Here is an 18099-nt window from a genome sequence, read left to right as displayed (position 1 = left end):
ACAGGCACTGAAGGGCGTCCTCCTCGAGCCGCGTGTGGCTCACGTCGAGAGAAGAGAGGTGGGTCAGGTGACGCAGCTGCCTGGAGGCGATAAACTCGCGAGCGTGCCGCACCCCAGTCAACTCCAAAACCCTGAGAGAGGCATGGACGCTGTCGAACGACGCCCAAAGCTGTTGGCGGGCCTGGGGACTGCAAAGGGTGAGGTCGGCCTGAGAAATGATCACCTGGGTCCATGGCGCTGCTGCCACGAGCTCCGCCAAAGCAGTCACTGTGTCGTCGTCCCACAACCGTTGCACCACTTGGTGTTGTGGTATTGCGTGCGAGCCGCCTGCGAGGACGCCCACCGCGTTCGTGTCGCACGACCGAACACTGAGTGACGTCCAGGAAGACTGACCAGCGCTGCGCCGCTGAAACGCGGCTAGTTCCCGCAGCAACGCCGCCACTTCGTGCCCACCCGTGCCAGTCATCCTGTCCTGCAGCGCGCTCACCGCTGCCGTGTGCAATACGAGCTCCAATGATTCTAGAGAGGAAAGGAGGGGTGTGGCTCGGCAAAGCTGCCGTACCGTCATTGCCGCCTCCGGCGTAGGAATCGTAACCCGGAGTGCAGTCACAAATGGAGCCTCACCGGCACTCAAAACACTGGCGAGGGTTGCGGCCACGCGGGCCATGAGTTCCGCCTGCGACAAAAGATAATGACACCTAACGGTGGAGCAGCGCTCCACCACAGCGCTGAAGTCGACAGTCCAGTCTGATGACGCTGCGGCCTGATGTCGCACCTGATCCAGCAGCCCCTCCACAGACGCCTGTGGGGCGCTCATGACAGAGTTCAGGGACCACAGTCTCTGGCACGTGGTGAGCGCTGACGTTGGGGCGCCATGACCACGGCATAGGCAGCGCATGATGAAGTGCCTCTGTATGTGAAGGTTATTTGCCTCCGTTGCGCAGACGTTGCTGCTACCCAAGGGGATAGACAGCAACAATTGAATGCACTGAGAACGTGAGTGGAGTTGCGCAGCGTAGTGATTCACCAAAAGAAAAGGAGAAAGAGGAGAGGTCAGAGCAGGGAGGAGTGCGGTGGTGGTGGGGCGGGGCGGGGGGGGGGTGATGCCTTGGCTCTCCAGAGAAGAGAGATGAGGAACGACAACCTCACACACACGCGCGCGCACACACACACACACAGACGCCTCTGGGCACAGTGGACCACAGCCGCTGACTGCATGTGTACCATTGTCTTCTACGGACCAACAAACTGAGGGTGTGTGTGTGTGGGGGGGGGAGGGTGAAGCTGTGGATCGCGCTCGTCCAGCAAGATGTGGGGAGGGTCAGGAGGTGTTCCTCGGCGCACTGTACATCGGTGACAGCGAAGTACCATCCTACAAGTGTGTATGCGAGTGTGCACATGCGTTGCACGTAAATAGAAGAGAAATGCGCAGCAGGGCTACTGAGGAGACTCGGGGGATGCTCGCCAGCCTGCACCCTTGGCGTGGACTCGCCACACACACTCTCTCTCTCCAGTTCTTTCTTTCGACTGATCAGGCGTCCCTTAGGTAGGGGTGGTGCTGAAGCGCCTCGGAGGCGGTCAAGCGGGCGTTCGGATTGATCCGCAGAAGGTTGCGCACCAGGTCGCACGCCTGAGGATCTTCGATGGCTGCCATGGCCGGGTGCTGTGCCAGGTGGGCCTCCACGTCGCCGCACAAAACTCGGAAGAGAGCCCCGTCCCCATCATCGCTGTCGAACGGAAAGCAACCGGTAAGAAGAGCAAAAAGCACGACGCCACATGCCCAGGCGTCGACGCCCTCTCCCTGATAGGGGTGACCCTGCACCAGCTCCGGTGCCGCGTAATGCTTCGAGCCGCAGCACAGCCGCAGAGGCGCGGCCCAGGACGACGTTGTATCCTCCAGAGCATTCACCTCCGCCTCCCCGCCCCCTGTTGTCGCGCTCGGTGGCGACAGTACAGCACACAACCCAAAGCCGCCAAGTCGAAGGTGCTGCTCCTCGTCGATGAAAAGGGATTCAAGCTTGATGTTGCGGTGCACAAGTCCACAGGTGTGATGGAGATACTCCACCGCGGAGAGTAGCTCTCGCATGAAGCGTTTAACTGTGCTGCTGGGTAGGCCGTTACGGCCACGAAGCGGTGCTGCGGCTTCGTCGACACTCACCTCTAGGGTATTCGAGTTTTCCTTGGCTACCGACGCCATCAGCTCAAAGAGATCCCCTCCGGCGCAATACTTCTCGACCACAAACAGATCCGTCTTCGAAGCAAAGGGAGTGCCAAGTGGGAGCAGATGCGGATGCGATACCAGACGCGCTGCCAGGCACTCCCGTTCAAGCGTGAATCGGCAGTCTTCATCGCGACGTATGTACTCCAAGGCGTAGATACGTATGACGACCTTTGCCTGGTCGTTGCACCGCTGATGCGAGTGTTGCTGCTTTCTCTCATCGAGGGCAATGAATGTGTCGTGCGAAAGGGAGCTACGACGGTGTTCGATAAACACATACCCGTTGAGCGGAGGAGGGACGTTGTGGCCTGCCGCTGGAGTGACGGCCCCGCCGGGGTTTAGTTGACGCATCGAGGATGGTAGGGACGGGACGGATGTGTGGCACGTGGTGGGCAGGAGAGGAGTGGAGCCGGGGTTTAGAGGGGCGACGCTGGTACTCGCGCCCAGACAGGGGAAAGTAAAATGTGTCTATCTGTATGTGTATGTGTGTCTATGTGTGCCACAGCGCAAGCATTGAGGCGGTGACGTCTGTAATGAGCAGCCGTGAGGCAACCTTTTTCGCTCCTCACGGATGTCGTTGCTTGTGTTGAACGACGTGCACTGGATAGGCCCTTGAAATAAACAAAAAAAGGGGGGTAACAAAGTAAATGTGCTCATCATTTGGAAAGTTGCAGGGGATAGTCAGTCCCACTCGCATGTGGTGAGAATCGCCGTGCTACAGCAAGTGAGATAGAATGATGGAGTTTTATTTTTTTTGAGGGGCGGGTGGCATCACTGAAACCCTCATTTATTCCTCTTCGATTCGCCCTCTCCCTCGTCTTTGAGTCGGCCTGCAACCTTCCATGCCGAACATGTCCCGGCGGCTCTTTGATGGCATCCAACCCTCACATCCCTTCCCGTCCACCGCTCGCGTTCGCCCTTCTGCCCCCGAGTGCCGCGAGGAGTTTCGCCGTACCTCACGTACACGTTCACAGGTTTTATTTTTTCGTGTCTCTGTGTGTGGGAGGCGCACGTGCACCATCGCACTGTGCGACCACAACCACAGCGTCGACAGAAATAATCTCTCCCCGCTTACACACAAACACCAACATTTCCTCTGCTGTAGTTGGCGTGTCCATAAATACGTAGGCGTACAAATCGACGAGAAAGAGGTGTAAAGCAGAATGGGGAGGCGAGGGAGGGAGGGAGGGGAGGGGGGGGGGGGGGGAGCAACACAGTCACGGTCCATTCGACGAGCTCGGATGGTACACGTTCTTCCGACCTTTACCGACAACAAAGTCGGCCGCGCTGTCCTTCATGTCCAGCAGTGACACGCGGCGCGGCTGCATCTCCACAACGTGGTGCATGAGCTTCGCCTCCTCCTGCTGAGTCGCCGCGTGGCCCTCCGACCCCCGACTTTCAGCACCTGCGGCGGTGTAGCTCTTCGCCAGCTCTGCGATTCGTCGTTGATAGAAGCGGCGGGTGAGGGGCATGACGTAGCTATCCTTCTCCAGAAGCAGCTGCCACACCGCCTTCATGTGCTCCAGCCGCGTGGCAGCGTCCTGCACCATTGCAGCGGCCATGAGCGCCTCCTGTAACGCGATGGGGGACATGTTACATTGCTGCTGTTTCCATCTCTTTAGGGTGGGCCACGCCTCTGCTGGGGCGTGATGACGCAGAAGTCGAATGCAGACAGCTCGCAGGAAGTCATCCATAGCCGTCGCATCGAGGTGTTCTTCCATAAGCGCTTTGGCCTCCATGGCGCGGGGAGAGAAAATGCAGCAAAGCAAGAAGCCACGCCACTCAACCGCTGTCCACTCAATAGCGCGGGCGCGCGAGAGCTCGAAAAGCCCGAAGGCCTGCGACGACCAGTCCCCGTTTTGAGGCAACTCAGGCGACTCCTCCAGCTCTCCCTTCTGCACACGTGCCTTCTGCAGCGCTGGACACTGCCGCTGATGCGGGGGCGTCTGCAGCCAGCAGTAGACGCTGACGTTACGATGATTGTAGGGCTCGCCACAGTGCGGACACGGCAGACCCCCACCGGCGCGGCTGTAGAAGAAGAGGAGGCGGCTTATGTCCGGTGTGGCCAGCACACACTGCGGGGGCAGCACGCGCCACCGCAACAATAGCTCTGGCACCTGGGGGAAGTTAAAGGCGCATGCCATCTGCATGAGCTTCGCCGTGGTGCTCTCCGCCACACTCACGCCGTAGCTCTCCGCATCCTCCATAACGGCAATCATCTTCTCCACATTGTCAGTGGCAAAGTAGTAGTCGGCGAGGCGGTACACGAAGCTGAACGAAGGGCGCGATGGAATGTCCTGCCGCATCTGTTCCAGCAACTCCTCCATCACAGCGTCGCACTGCAGCACGCATTCATCAAAGTCGACAGAGCGCTCATTAGTTATGATCCACTCTACAACGATACCATCGCGCTTCGAGAAATCCTCCGGGAAGGAGGCGCGGTAGAGATTCTGTCGGTCCAGGTAGCTCACAATCATCGTCAACAAGAACACAATGCGGGTGTAAAGGACGTGGTCAAAGACAAGTCGGTCCTCGAGGCACCACTGCATCAACTCTCGGATGTGCGCCGTGCCCTCCGTGACGAGGCTCGGCGATCGCCCGTTGAGGAGAAACTCGCGCGACAGCCACTGCCGTATCGTTGTGAAGCCCTCCGCCGCGTACGTGCGGGTGAGCACAAAGCCCAGACGCCGGAAACGAGCAACGCAGTCGAACCACTCGTGCATGCAGGTCACGTGAGGTGCCACAGCTGTCAGCGTCTGCAACACCGCAACGCGGAAACCGTGGCCGTTGAGGAGGTCGAAGCAAAGGTGGTGTGTGTAGACAACCCTTTCGAGCACCAGTCGTACCTCACGAGCGTTCTTTGCGCTCTTGATCATATCTTGGATTTCCTCCGTGGTGCTAATAGGCGCGATCGTGCGCAGTATTTCGAGCGCCTCCATGTCTTGCTGGAGGTGAGAGGCACCCGCGTCGCCACCCTCCCCTTGCGCTGGCACTTCAGCGGATGTGCTCGTCGATGCGCAGTAGCGTGAAGTAGTGAGCATGCTAGAGGATACCCACGATGATAGAGTGGCTTCTACCGAGGCCATGGTTGGCTTTGTTAGAGTAGTGGTTGCCCATCGGCGGACTCGGTGCGCGCCTACGTATCCAATGTAACGCTGCATCCTTGTCGTAACCCAGGGAAGTTGCACACACACACACACAAAAAAAAACAATGTGAGCTCGCGGCCCCGGTGGTTTGGCCTTCAACTGCAAACGCCAGTCGTACGCGCTGGCATATCCCGCAATAATTACAACAACACTGGCACTCCTCTCCCGTGCGCGCGCTCGTATTTCTCACGGTTTCACTTGATGATCGATGGCTGCGGGCGCTTTGTTCACAGAGCGCACTTAATCAGCCGCTTGGAGAAGGAACGGAATAGAGAAGAGAATGTGCGTGGATGTGGGAGAGAGAGAGAGAGAGGGAGGTGAACAAGTGTGTGTGTGTGTGGGGGGGGTGATAGACGTTTAGATGCATATCGACGTGTTTCAGTTTGTGTAAAAAAGGGGGAGGGGGAGGGTCGGAGGGGGTCGGAGGAGGAGTGGTGTGCCCAGGGCTACGCCATGGTTGATGTTAGTCTTGCGAAACACCGCCGCTGTTCTTTTTCCTTATCACACATCCTTTTTTCTTCAATCAACGGTAAGAAACAAAATGTAGGGGCAAAGGGAAAGCTGAACAATGAGCGAGACGTCTCCTTCATCGCCCTTCCACAGACACCCCTGTCTTCCCCCCCTCCACATTGCCATAACAGCCCACACCGCGCATCGGCCTCCCCTCTTTCTCCCCGCATGATGGGGAAGAGACGAGGGCGAGGAAAGAACAGAGGTGACGCCAGGGAATTGACCACTGAAAAACAGAACAACAGCAACCAGGCAAGCACACTTGGGCATGCATCCATGAAGAGTTTTATTGGCCCATTAAGGTGAGAGAAAGGGAGGAATTACGCAAGGAGCACGGGGCCAGAGGAGTGTGCGTGGGAGGGGGGGGGGAGAAGAATTGGGGCGCTCTCTCCATCACTACTGCAACATAGATGACACAAAAAGTCGGATAGTTCGACACGGCGTGTGCGTGCCACTTTTATACTCAGCATTATTGCTCAAAAAAGTAATTGAAGGGGGGGGGGGGAAGGAAGAGAAGGGGGAGGGAGGTGTGTGCGTGTGTACATCTTTCGCGTGGTACGTCCACCAGTGGACTGAACGGCGCATGCCCTCCTGCTTTGTTCTTTCGCCAGGAGGAAGGCCTGCCTATCAGGGGTTGTATGAGTGAGACTGACTCCCCCCTCCACACACACACACACACACACACCGACAACAACAAGACTCCCCGTGTTACCTCAAGCACCACCCAGAAGAAGCGAACCATAACCGAACCACAGTAACGCGAGAGCGAAGACGATCACCAGGTGCATCGCCTCCTCAAATGGCGTGACTGCACCCAAGAGTTGTGTCACTCTTTTTAGCTGCCCGAGAAACTGCATGAAGGGAAACAAGCACGGAGACGCAGATGGGGGAGACAAGAGGGGAAAAGCTTTCCAAGCCGTGGCCGAGGCGTGCTAATGGGCTGTGAAAGGAGGGAAGGAATTGGAGGGGGGGATGTTGGGACAGGGGTGATAGTACGGCAAAGGGCCGCTAGCAGACGTCTGCGTGGATTGCTAAAGGCAAGACCCTTGCCGCCAAAAGAAGTGAGTGTGTGTGTGTTACTGACGATAAAGAGAGGGACACGTATGTGCACCCCCATGTGCGTTTATAAATACAGGGTACGCGTCCTTCGTCATGTTTTACTTAAGAGCCCAGAGATGTGCACAGCTTCATGGGCATACTGTCTCTCACTTTTCCGTGTGCAGGTAACGACGATGGAGGAGGGGGGAGAATCTGGCACAGCTGGCGACGAGCCACGGGCGCTTAAATCTCACAAAATAATAATCAAAAAAAACGGAAAAAAGGCCATCCAGGGTAGGGGAAGAGAAAAAAGCAAGAGACAAAAAAGCAGGAAAGGAGTAGAGGGGGGGGGGGGGCGGGGGAGCCACAACACACATCACCGCCGGCGTATCACAAGAGGGGAGGGAGGGAGGGATATACAAACTCCCTCCCAAAAGGTGCTAACACAAAGGGGAAGAAAAAATACGGCGGGGGAGGGAAGTGGAGCCGCGTCTGCCCCCCCTCCCCTCCTCGCGTTTCCTCCCTTCCCTCGCCCTCTGCATCACCGCGTACGAGCATACTGAGCAACACACTTACGCAGACACAAAAGCACACGCAGCAAGAGTCAGAAAAATGACACAGAGAAAGAATCACTTATACACGCAGTTCCACATGAACAGACACAAGTTAAAACATACATATGTATATATATATATATATGTATATCTGTACATATATATATAGACACACGCATATGCACATGGATATATATGCGTGTGGTCCACAAAACAGGTCAAAGGCAAACAAAGAGAGGGTCGTGAAGGGTGCAAAGGTGAGCTTGTTTGTATAACAGTGAAGACATAGGCACACACACACACACACAGACACATCGACGATACATGGCGGGCCTCCTCCTCTGCGTGCCACCTGCTTCCTGCTCACGTATCACCGGAGGCACACAGAGGGGCTTTGCATCTCTGTGTTCAGCAAGACAGAGGCACATGCCCTCTCCTTCACTCTTCCTCGAGACCGCCACTGCAGCATTGAGTAAATTCCCCATCACATAAGTGGACCCACCAGAGAAGACCAGTGCTGAGGTGATTCGCCATACTTCCCCCCGTTACACAGTGAAAATCGCCAACTGCAGAAGCCCCGCAACGGAGGTGCGTCTGCTGGGATCGTCATCCAAACAGGCGTAAACAAACTCCACGTCCAGCACGTTCAGATTGTCGGGTATTTTCGGTTTTGTGATGCCGCTACCGATTTGGTACACCAGCGCAGCAGCGCCTGAGGCAAGCTGCTCGGGCGAGTAGGGCAAGTGACCAGTGATCATCTGCAAGAACATGATCCCGCAGCTCCAAATGTCACTCTTCTCCTCCGGGTTGCCTCGCGCCGCCTCTGGGGCGAGGTAGACGGGTGTGCCGAATACCTCCCCCTCCGACTCTTTGCGCGCCAGCTCCTGGAGCCAAGCGGAGGCGCCAAAGTCAGAAATTTTGCAGTGTCCGGTGAAGCTGAGGAGGACATTCTGCGGCTTCATGTCTCGATGGATAATGCCCATTGAGTGTAATTTACCGAGTCCACGCAGAATATCGCGCATGAAAACGCGGGCGGTTGAACTGGGGATGGTGCGAAAGGAGGAAATGATGTTTTGCAGTGATCCAGCTAGCATGCACTCCATGAATATGACAATGTTGTCCCCCTCGAAGGCGTAGGAGAGCAGCTGCACAACGTGCGAGTCGTTGACCCGCTGCAATGTGAGTACCTCTGCCTCGATCACCTTCATCCCCGCTTCGTCACTTGGAAGAGGTAGGAACTTGATGGCGATGAGGCGCCCCGAGTGTGCATCCATGCCCAGATAGACACAACCAAACGAGCCTTTGCCCAGGATGCGTGAACTTCGTAGGTACGTCGTCCCGTTCTTGGCCTTGATCGCTGCCGGCAGATTTTCCTTCCTCACGCAGAAGCTGCGCATACCATAGGTCTCCTCAAACGAGAGGCCGGCTGACTGAATGATGGAGGCATTGATGTCTTCCGCATGCACGGTGCTGTGGGTGGAGTCGATTTGAATGACGGCGCTTTGCAGAAGAGCAGGACACGCATCGGCCAGATCGGAGTTGCTTGGCAAAAAAACGGACGGAAGATTCCGTATGCCGTGCCTTGAGAAGGGCCCCGAGAGGAAGGGCACGCACACAGATGATGAAGCCTCGGAGCTCGACTGATCCGGAGAGTTCGGGCCCTCTTTTTTTTCTTTCGCTGTCACCGCTGCCAATGGTGGCTCTTGGATGGATTCAAGCGTCGTCGCTGTGACCACATGTATCGGCGGTAGCGGCGAAGAGCCCATTCCCACAGCACTGTTAAGGGGGTCGACGTAGCGGGACAGTGTGGACACGGTCGCTGTCCGCGGATTCGGGATATTACCGCTGACCACCAATGGGAGCCCGTCACCTGCTGGCGTCGGCAATGACATGGGTCGCATCGGCAACGAGAGCTGTGTACTGTGGTATGTGCTGGTCGAGAAATCGTCCATCGCCGGCGCGCTGCGGTGGCGCTTACTCTGTTGAGGCGACCCGAGTCGGCGCATATTCGCCTGCAGCTCCTGCTTGAAGTCGCGAATGCAGTCCATATCGTCGCGCAGTTCCGGCACTCTCTGATACACGAGACCCCTGTTCCTGCTAAGGACCAACAGGCTCTCACTCCGCGAAGCCATCAAGTGAGGGTTGCCGCGCAGCCCTGCCTGCGCGATAGCCTCGTAGTTAGACCATACCGGGAAGGAACGATGGTAGGGGAATGGGAGAACGGTGGATTGGGTGGAGTAGAAGAGGCACAGGCGCTCCAGCCGGCGCAGCAGATGCGCGTTGCAGCTACTGTTGTGTGCGCGGAGTTTCTGAATGCTCTCTAGCGCCTCGCTGAACTCGTGGTTGCGGAACTGCGCGAAGGCGCGGGCGTATTCGATAGAAAACTGCGCCCGTGAGGGCGTCTCCAGCGGTGTATCGTACTGCAACCTCTCCGGCGCGCGACTACCGCTTAGTTCGAAGAGCAGCAGTGGATGAGAGGAGTTGGGGAGCTGGATGACATCAACGATGTTGCAGTCGTACAGGCCGGAAAGCGCCTGCTTCACCGGCTCAGTGACAAGCACGTTGAGGGTGTTGACAGTGGCGGCCAGCTCTGCCACGGCCAGTGCCTCACGAGGACCGTCACCAAACGCCGTCACGAAAGCTGTTGTTGAGTATTCCACTGTACCACACACAAGTGTGCCTTGGTGAAGTACCATACCGATATGCAGGCCTTCGCTTCGGTATGGCGCAAAGGCGTTGGCAATCTCCTGTGCGCACACCGCTGCGCCCTCAGCATGGTTCGAGCAGCTTTCAAATGCGTTCCACACCGCGCCAAGTGAGTCACCAGCGCAGTGAAACAAAGCGCCTTTGTGTCGCCGAATGCGGTGGAGCAACACACGCATAAGACGGCGGTGCTGGCAAACGGCTCCTGAGTAGTTGATCAGGTACGCCATCTCGACACCGAGGATGCGGATGCACAGAACGGTGGACTCGTAATCGCGGCGAATGTTCATGATGTCGCTACTATTGTGAATCTTTGTGGAAGCGGCTGCCGTCGCGGACGCCTCCAGCGTGCCCACCGTGTCGTCCAGCCCGCCAAACCCCCCCAGACTGTGAGAGACGTCACACGGCATAGTAGCCCCACTCATCGCTGGTGGTGCTTTTCCGCACGGCGTCACCATTTCGTGTGAAGTAGAGGGCAGCAGGGGTCGCAACGCATAAGCAGGTGATGCCTCCTCTGCCAAGGTTGGTCCACCAGAGATCTTCGCCCCCACCGTGGGGCACTTCATCCCGCTTTCGAGCGCAGTGTGGCTCGTTTGATCCACGTCATGTGCCCGAGAGAAGTTCCAGAGAAAATGAGCGTCGGAGATTGGCAGTGCAGCGCTCACGCCAGCGAGGAGCGGCTGTGGCGAATGTGCCTCGTCTTCGGAGTCTGTGCTGTCTTCCACTGCTGGGTCCCCCTCCACGTCGTACAGAAAGCCGGCCTTTCGGCGGCGCATGTAAGGCCGCCTCGCGTGGTTGCGCAAGACGTGGTCCGGAACGTACTTCTTGTTGAGGCGGAAACACAGACTGAGAGTGTAAATCGACCGCGTAATCGACGTGAGGTCGGCCAGCCACAGGCGGTGCGTCCACCGCACAATCCTTCGTTGCCACAGCGTCTCGATCTTCTTGCAGCCGGCGGCTCGCATGAGCTGGCAGCGGAGGTAGCTCACTGGCACGGTGATGCTGATGTATACGAGAAGCAGAACGACACTGAAGATCACTACCGCTACGATGCTCACTGCACCAATGATCGTCACTGTGGTCTGACTAGAGTATTGGTGTGTTAGTGGGTGATCGACAAGGAACCAGACGTTCGTCGGGTTGTCGAGGGCGCACTTGTCGCCTTCCGCACTCGTGCACTGCACACCGCAGAGATTCGCTCTCGACAGCTGACTCCACGATCGCTTGTACTCGAGATGGGGTCTGGGGATAGGGTTTGACGTGGTGGCTGGCCAGTCGTCTGCCATGCCGATGGGGAGGTTGGCCCCCTCAGACGTGTTCTTTGGCATTAACACAGTGTGCCATACATACGGTGACTCCGCGACGCAGACTGAGTCGAAGATTGCCACTAGTGCGGCTGCGCTGGGCAACGTGGGTGTGTCCGTGTAGGTCGACGCCGCTTTCCTTAAAGTGTGGAAGAGCACAGTGAGGTGTGTCGTGTTCCATCCTCGCACAAAAAAAACTGCCACAACAGACTCCAGCGTCGCGACACTATAGCGGACCATGCGATTGTTCATGAGGGAGAGGCCCAGCGTCTCCTTGTTCATCATCACCATGTATGTCTCCACGATGCCGCTGCTGCTGAAGGTGCGGTAGGCAAGCGCCACCTCGCCGTAGTCTACGACGCGCACGGACTCCATATCCGGCATTACTGTTTCGGGGAATCGGGCTGGCAAGTCAAAGGATTCGTATTGCTTACACAGCCTCTTCCACTCTAGTTTGCCAGTTGCGCTATACAAGGCAAACGCGATGGGGGCATGGAAGAGGCTGGAACAAATGGAGTCGTGCGCGATTCTGTCAAGAGCCGAATTGGGGACGATGTTGGTGACATTTATGTTGCGCATCAAACCGAAAAGCTTCTCCAGCTCGTACTGCTGCATGCCAGCCCCGTTGAGCAAGGATGCCGCCTGGACTTGCACCACCTCCGTCGCGGATTGGGTCAGCATACGGTTCGTTTCATACGTGATCTGCACCAGAACCAACACGAGGAGAACAATGACCATAACAATCAGGAGGTAGAGAAGCCACGTCAGTCGCAAACCGCGAATCTTAGAGGCATCTTGAAGAAAAAAATCCGTCGCGATCCCGTGCTGCGAGCTGTCGCTACTTTCATAGTGTTCTTTGTCTGCGAGTGGGACAGGTAGAGTCGGCAGGGTGGAGGAATGAGAGGTAGGGCCGCTCCGCTCCGGCAAGGGCGGGGTGCTAGAGGATCCTGGCACAATTACCGTTGCCAAAGCAGGGTGCGCTTCAAAGCTGCCGCTGCTGGGGTTGACCACTGCCGAACACCAGTTCACGCCGTCCGGCTCCCCACCACTGGTGCGCTCAGCCACGCTCGACCTCCCTTTCTTGAAGACGCCACCCGGGGTGGGCCAATTGTCACTTACCCTTTGACTGCTGCTTGTGAAGAGGCTTATGGATGACTTCCTGCGCGTTGCATCAACGGGCTCGGAGTAGCTAAAGGTTGGAGTGACGAGTGGTTGTGGTCTGTCGGCCTCTCGCCACTTGGAACCGGCAGTTTGCAAGTCGTCAGGCGGCAGCAGCAGCGCGCTTGCTGACTCGCGCCCGTCTTGCCCCTCAGCGGAGTGCAACGTGAGCTTTTCCGCCTCACAGTAAAAAGCCGTTTCAGATGGACAGTAAACAGCTGTCTGGGGAGAGTTAATGCCAGTTCTGTCTGCTGGGCTCACAGGTGTGGTGCAGGGCCCGCTGGCAACGGTGGGGGTCTCGATGCGGAGGGTCTCCTCCAAACAGCGAGAACCAGCGATAACGTTAGTGGTGAGCACCTTCTCCACGTGGGTGTTGGGTCTGGGCATCTTGGAGTTGAAATCTGCTTCCGCATTGAAGATTGGCTTCTCCATTTCCTTCCGTGCACCCGTGCTTGCGTTTGTCTACACGGGGAGTGGGAGGGGGGGGGAAAGGTGAGTGTGCACTTCTGTGAAATGCGTATGTGGGAATTTGAAGGCGTACGGCTGTGTGAGGTATACATTTATGTATTTCTTACGTCTTGTAGCGTGCTGGACGCGCGACGACCATGAGATGGTGACGCTCCAGTACGGCGGCGAGGAGGGGGGGGGGGATGAGAATGCGGTAAAAAAGATTCAAAACCCACAAGCTCACAGAGGCACTCACACGCAGGAAACAAACGAAAAAGGGGGCAGTTAAAATGGCGCCTGTTGCAGGAAACTCGAGACAACGCGCGCGGAAGACATGCGGGAGCAGGAGAGGGACAGGGACGATACAGGAAAGCCGCCAAGCAGATCAAACAGTGCGGGCGAGAAACAAAACTGAGAGTTGCCAGGGCAACTTGAACCCTCTCTCTCTCACACACACAGACAGACAGACAGACACAGACGGCAATGCTAAAGAGAAGCTAGAACAGCAGAAGAAAAAGGCTAACCACGCGCAAGGCAAGGGGGGGGGGGAAGTGCAGAGCAGCGCAGACACACACACACACACACAATCAGTCCAACATGAGAACACGGAAAAGACCAATAAAACGGTCAACGTAAATGATGGAGCACGTGGATTCACCTACAGAAGAGCAGGGGGGAGTATTTCGGAGTGCGTGCGTGCGTGGGTGTGTGTATGTGTGAACGTGTAGTATGCTCCTCTGGGAAGAAACGGAGTTTCACCGACCCGCTGAGAATACGCTGATCAGCACTTGGGGGGGGGGAGGAAGGGAGGATGGGATAAAAACAGAGACGGATTTAAAGGAGGAGGCGCTTTCAAAGACACCTACGCCGACACACACACACACACACAAAAAAAAGCACGCGTACGGACTGACCTAACAAAATTTGGCAGGCGCCACACGGGAAGAGGGAGGATAAAAGAAGAAAAAAAGAGGGGTGTGGGGGGCGGCAGAAATGTGATGAGAGCGAGCGAGCGAGTGGCAACGGTGTGGTGGCAATCGAAGAATCGCACGACAAGAACACACGCATACGCACAATTGGGAATGGAAAAGAAGGATGAGAAGGACTCGTAAAAAGGCGCGTGGAATGAAGAGGAAAAACACACCAAAAACGAGAACGGGAGGGGCCGCACTATCGAGCGGAGCTGGTTCAGGGCAGCCTGGACTGTGGTGGTGTGTTGAGTGTATCACACCAGGTAGAGGGGGTGCGCTGTGTGAAAGAGTACCTGGCTTGTTATATATGGGTTCTTCCACCAGTCAGTGGGGCAGCGATTATTCCTCGATGAAAGAAAAGACGGTCAGATCACGCTGATCTTCTCCTTCCCCCCAAAAGGGGGTTCCGACGATGAAGGAAGGTATGTCAGTCTTCGATAATCCCCATCAAACTACATCTACCGAGGCACGCGCACCAGCAACCACAACGTGCACTCACAGGCAGGCAAATGCTAGGGTTTCCGTTATGTAGGTTTCGCAGAAGGCGGAATGATGGAAGAAATAAGAACCTCTGAACACCGGCGCACTCCCCCCTTTCTTTTACATTAATCGGGGCTCATGTAGCGTCACGGCATGCCACATAGTGAGGAGAACGCGGCATTAGTAGGATGTGGGTTTTTGAGAGCAATTCAGATGTAGAGGGAGTAGGTGAGGGCGTGAATGAGTACTCGATGCTCAGCATGGCGACGTGAAGGCGCAGAACGCCAGAAAGGGGGGGAGGGGAGGGGAGGGGGGGGGCGTTAGACGTCCGCGTGCATTCATGTGTGTGACAGAACTCCCGAAGAGGAGCAGATGAGGAGCAGCAGGCATAGTCGTCAGCTTCAGTGCACTATACCTCTCACACCAGGTGACTGGCAGTCCAACAGAAGGACATAGACACTTCTCTGTCACCTCTCCTCCTCCCCACCTCAAGGCACCTCAGTACCACGCCTTCGGGGTAGATGCTGGAAAAGGAGGGGGGGATGAATGACGCAGTTAACAACAGAACGTGCATCCGTATGTGCGCCTAGACTTTTATTTTAGGGGAAGGGAGGACAAACTCGACGAAGGCGAGAGACGTCAGTCACGTGTCAACATGAAAACTGCGGTTGACGACTCATCGCTTTCACCCCACCCTCCCTGAAAGACTCTCGAAACATGGCGTGGCGCAACGGAGGGAGAACGGAGAGCTCGGGAGGGGGAAGGGCAGCGTGGTCATGAGCTACTTCTTTATCTTCTTCGACTTCGCTTGGAAGCGACGCGGTGTATTCTTGGGAGCCTTGTAGGTCGTCCCCCGTGACTTGCTTTGCTTGGTGGAGCCGCTGCCGTAGCTCTGAGAAGCTCCCGAGGATGAGGCCGGCGTTATCGATGTTGCCGAGGATGGGAAGTTGCGCCGCAAGTAGTCGTTCAGGCTGTTCTGGAGGGCCGTGAAAGTCCGGTAGCCCTTCATGTTGCCCACCAAGTCGGACACCTGTTCCACCACTCGCTTTTTCTCCTTCTCCAGGTTTGCTTGGAAATCTGCTGGCGTGCTGCCGGCTGAGTTCTGCTGCTGCTGTAAGGTCAAGGAGCGCGTCGCGATGGCAACTCGCTGTGCTTTGGTTGCATCTGTCACGTAGTTCAAGAAGGTGGAGATGAAGGAAGAAAGAACATAGTCCGCATCTGACACGTTCGGCGGCAGCGTCCACTCTTTCGTGGTGCCTGGCTTGGCAATGTAGTCAAGCTTCTTCTCAAACGCCGAGGTGAAGCCGATGTCTACGATAGAAGGGAACGTGGCTCGGGAAGTGTCCACAAGCATGCGCCCCACTGGAGTGGTCTCGCACCGCCCCTTGTTCACCGTAATGTAGTTACGCGCCAGCAGGGTCTTAACAATCATGGGGTACGTGCTCGGCCGTCCCACACCGTTGTTCTTGAGCTGCTCAATCAAACTACCCTCTGAGAACGGCAGCGGTGGACTCGGCCGGTTCTCCGCGACTTGCACCGCATCAAGACGCATGTTGACTTTCTTCACTCCCATTCCTCCTCCGCGCTGGATCGCCACGTCCAGGATGGCCCTGAACTCGTCGTCAGAGACGCTAGGTACGACGACACCGCCGTCCTCCAGTGCCTGCACGTCCTGATCTGTCTCCGCCACCGGTGCCGCTGCGCTTTTGTCGCCACGGAAAGCAACAGACCAGCCCGGCTCCACGACGTGTTTGCCCTGCAGCTCAAACTTCACCTCCTCACCGTTGGCAGCTCTGCAGGTCACTGGCACCACAATCCGCTCTGTCTTCATGGGTATCATGAAAACTGCCATTGTGTTTCTGCGCACGAGGTCGTAAATGTGCTTCATCGGTGCAGATACCGCCCCGAGCTCCTCGACAGTTGTGTCGATATTGGTAGGCCGGATCGCCTCATGCGCATCCTCAACGTTGGAGGCTGCTGTAGCTTTTGGTACCACAGAGCGACGTGATCCTTGTTTGGTCGCATCACCCTGCTCTTGAAGGAGGTGCTTGCCGTGTTCCCTGCGCACTGTTGCGTAAATGGAGGGCAGAACCGACTCGTCGATGCGGGTGCTGTCCGTGCGCGGGTAAGTGATGTAGCCCATCTGAAACAGATCCTGCAGGCACGAGCTAACCATGTCGCTCGTATAATGCAGCTGCCGGTTCGCCTTGGCGATGAGCGTGGCCATCGTAAATGGCTTCGGTGGGGGCGTCACAGTTTCCTGAGGCTTCGCGCCAGGAGGGACGCTGAAGTTAGCGACTGAACCCAGTGCCCACTGCTTGCACCGCTGTTTCACAAGCGCCTCATCTTTCCAGTCGGCCGGCGCAACGTCGCCCTTGCGTGCCGGGGTCACCTTTACTGTCTGAGTGAAGCGCTGGTTGTGCTTGGAAATGAAATGGCATATGGCCTGAATCTCAAAAATGGAAGCGTGGGAATCGAGGTACGACTTGATCTTGTCTTCCCGTTCATTGATCAGGATGAGCGCGGGTGTCTGCACTCGCCCGATGGAGCGCATCTGCGGATTCGCATAGCGTACTACTGAGCTCCCGAGAAAACCAAAAATGCGGTCCATCGCGTGCCGCGCCTCCGCAGCATTGGCGAGGTTGTAGTCGAACACCTCGCATCGCTCCTCCATGGCGCGGCGGATACCCTCAGCGGTGATGCTGTGAATGTACGCGCGCGTGAAAGGAACCTTGAGCTGCGGGAACATGCGCCGAATAAGATTCTGCGCGTGAACTGCAATCAGCTCGCCTTCTCGATCTGGATCTGTCGCGACAATGATTTCCGTCAGGTTATCCGCTTTCTCCTCAATGTAATGCGATACCGTATCCCTGATGCGACGCCCAGGGATTAGCTCCCACTCAAGCGAGAAGCTGACGAGAAGACCGTTGGCAGGGAAGTCTCTTGCCGTCTCTCGCGAAACCGGGCTGGTCAACTGTGGAGACCATGTCAACTCTTTTAGCGACATGAAGTGCCCCGTTGTCGCCATGGCAATCGCCTTCTCTGCGCCTGTGCTGAAGGTGCGGAGCTTGCTGTTGTTAAACGACCAGTCTGGAATCACCTTAGGGTCACTCATCAGTCCCTCCACTTTGATGACCTTGTTGGGTGACTCGACGATCACCAACTTGTCCAGCGCCCGGACGCTGCGGCGCCACATGGCTGCTGTGCAAAAGGGAGTAGGGCACGCAATGAATGGTGTGAAAACGGGAGGGAGGGGGGGAGGGGGGGGGTCTAGATACAATGAAGCGAGAGGCAGGTCGTTTCAATATGTGTAGGTATGAATTTGTCTATGTATGCGAGCGCATGTCTATGTGAGAGTCGCGTGCGAATGGCGGCGCGACGGTGGGGAGATGGGTGGCGACACGTGTATGGCCACGCGGTTGTCCCGTCGGAAGCTTTCCTTTGTACGCCTTTGCGTCTTTTTCGCTAGATGTGTGATGTCCACTTGAGAATGCCCCATGTGCTGCCGCTGTTGCGGATTCACCTTCCAGCACAAGGGTGGTGGCAGCATCCACCCACAAAAAACAAAG

The 18099-nt window shown here is 56.7% G+C and overlaps 4 protein-coding genes across 4 annotated transcripts; all 4 read right to left on the bottom strand.

Moving 5' to 3' along the window:
• Positions 1-1531: 1531 nt before the first annotated feature.
• JKF63_04991 (uncharacterized protein) lies at positions 1532-2569 on the bottom strand (the record flags this gene model as incomplete). The annotated part of the gene is made up of 1 exon (XM_067900961.1): positions 1532-2569. The coding sequence occupies one exon, from the start codon at positions 2567-2569 to the stop codon at positions 1532-1534; it is 1038 nt and encodes a 345-aa protein (XP_067757324.1).
• Positions 2570-3435: 866 nt separating this feature from the next.
• On the bottom strand, positions 3436-5379 carry JKF63_04990 (uncharacterized protein; the record flags this gene model as incomplete). Its single annotated transcript, XM_067900960.1, has 1 exon — positions 3436-5379. One exon carries the CDS (start codon positions 5377-5379, stop codon positions 3436-3438), a length of 1944 nt encoding a protein of 647 aa, XP_067757323.1.
• Positions 5380-8012: 2633 nt separating this feature from the next.
• Positions 8013-13064, bottom strand: JKF63_04989 (uncharacterized protein; the record flags this gene model as incomplete). Its single annotated transcript, XM_067900959.1, has 1 exon — positions 8013-13064. The coding sequence occupies one exon, from the start codon at positions 13062-13064 to the stop codon at positions 8013-8015; it is 5052 nt and encodes a 1683-aa protein (XP_067757322.1).
• A 2247-nt stretch (positions 13065-15311) lies between these two features.
• Positions 15312-17726, bottom strand: JKF63_04988 (uncharacterized protein; the record flags this gene model as incomplete). The annotated part of the gene is made up of 1 exon (XM_067900958.1): positions 15312-17726. The coding sequence occupies one exon, from the start codon at positions 17724-17726 to the stop codon at positions 15312-15314; it is 2415 nt and encodes an 804-aa protein (XP_067757321.1).
• Between the last annotated feature and the right edge of the window lie 373 nt (positions 17727-18099).

This window comes from Porcisia hertigi, chromosome 21, assembly GCF_017918235.1.
Source record: "Porcisia hertigi strain C119 chromosome 21, whole genome shotgun sequence".
NCBI lineage: Eukaryota > Euglenozoa > Kinetoplastea > Trypanosomatida > Trypanosomatidae > Porcisia > Porcisia hertigi.
The sequence above is the reverse complement of the archived record's forward strand: the minus strand, read 5'-3'. Positions and strand labels throughout refer to the sequence as shown.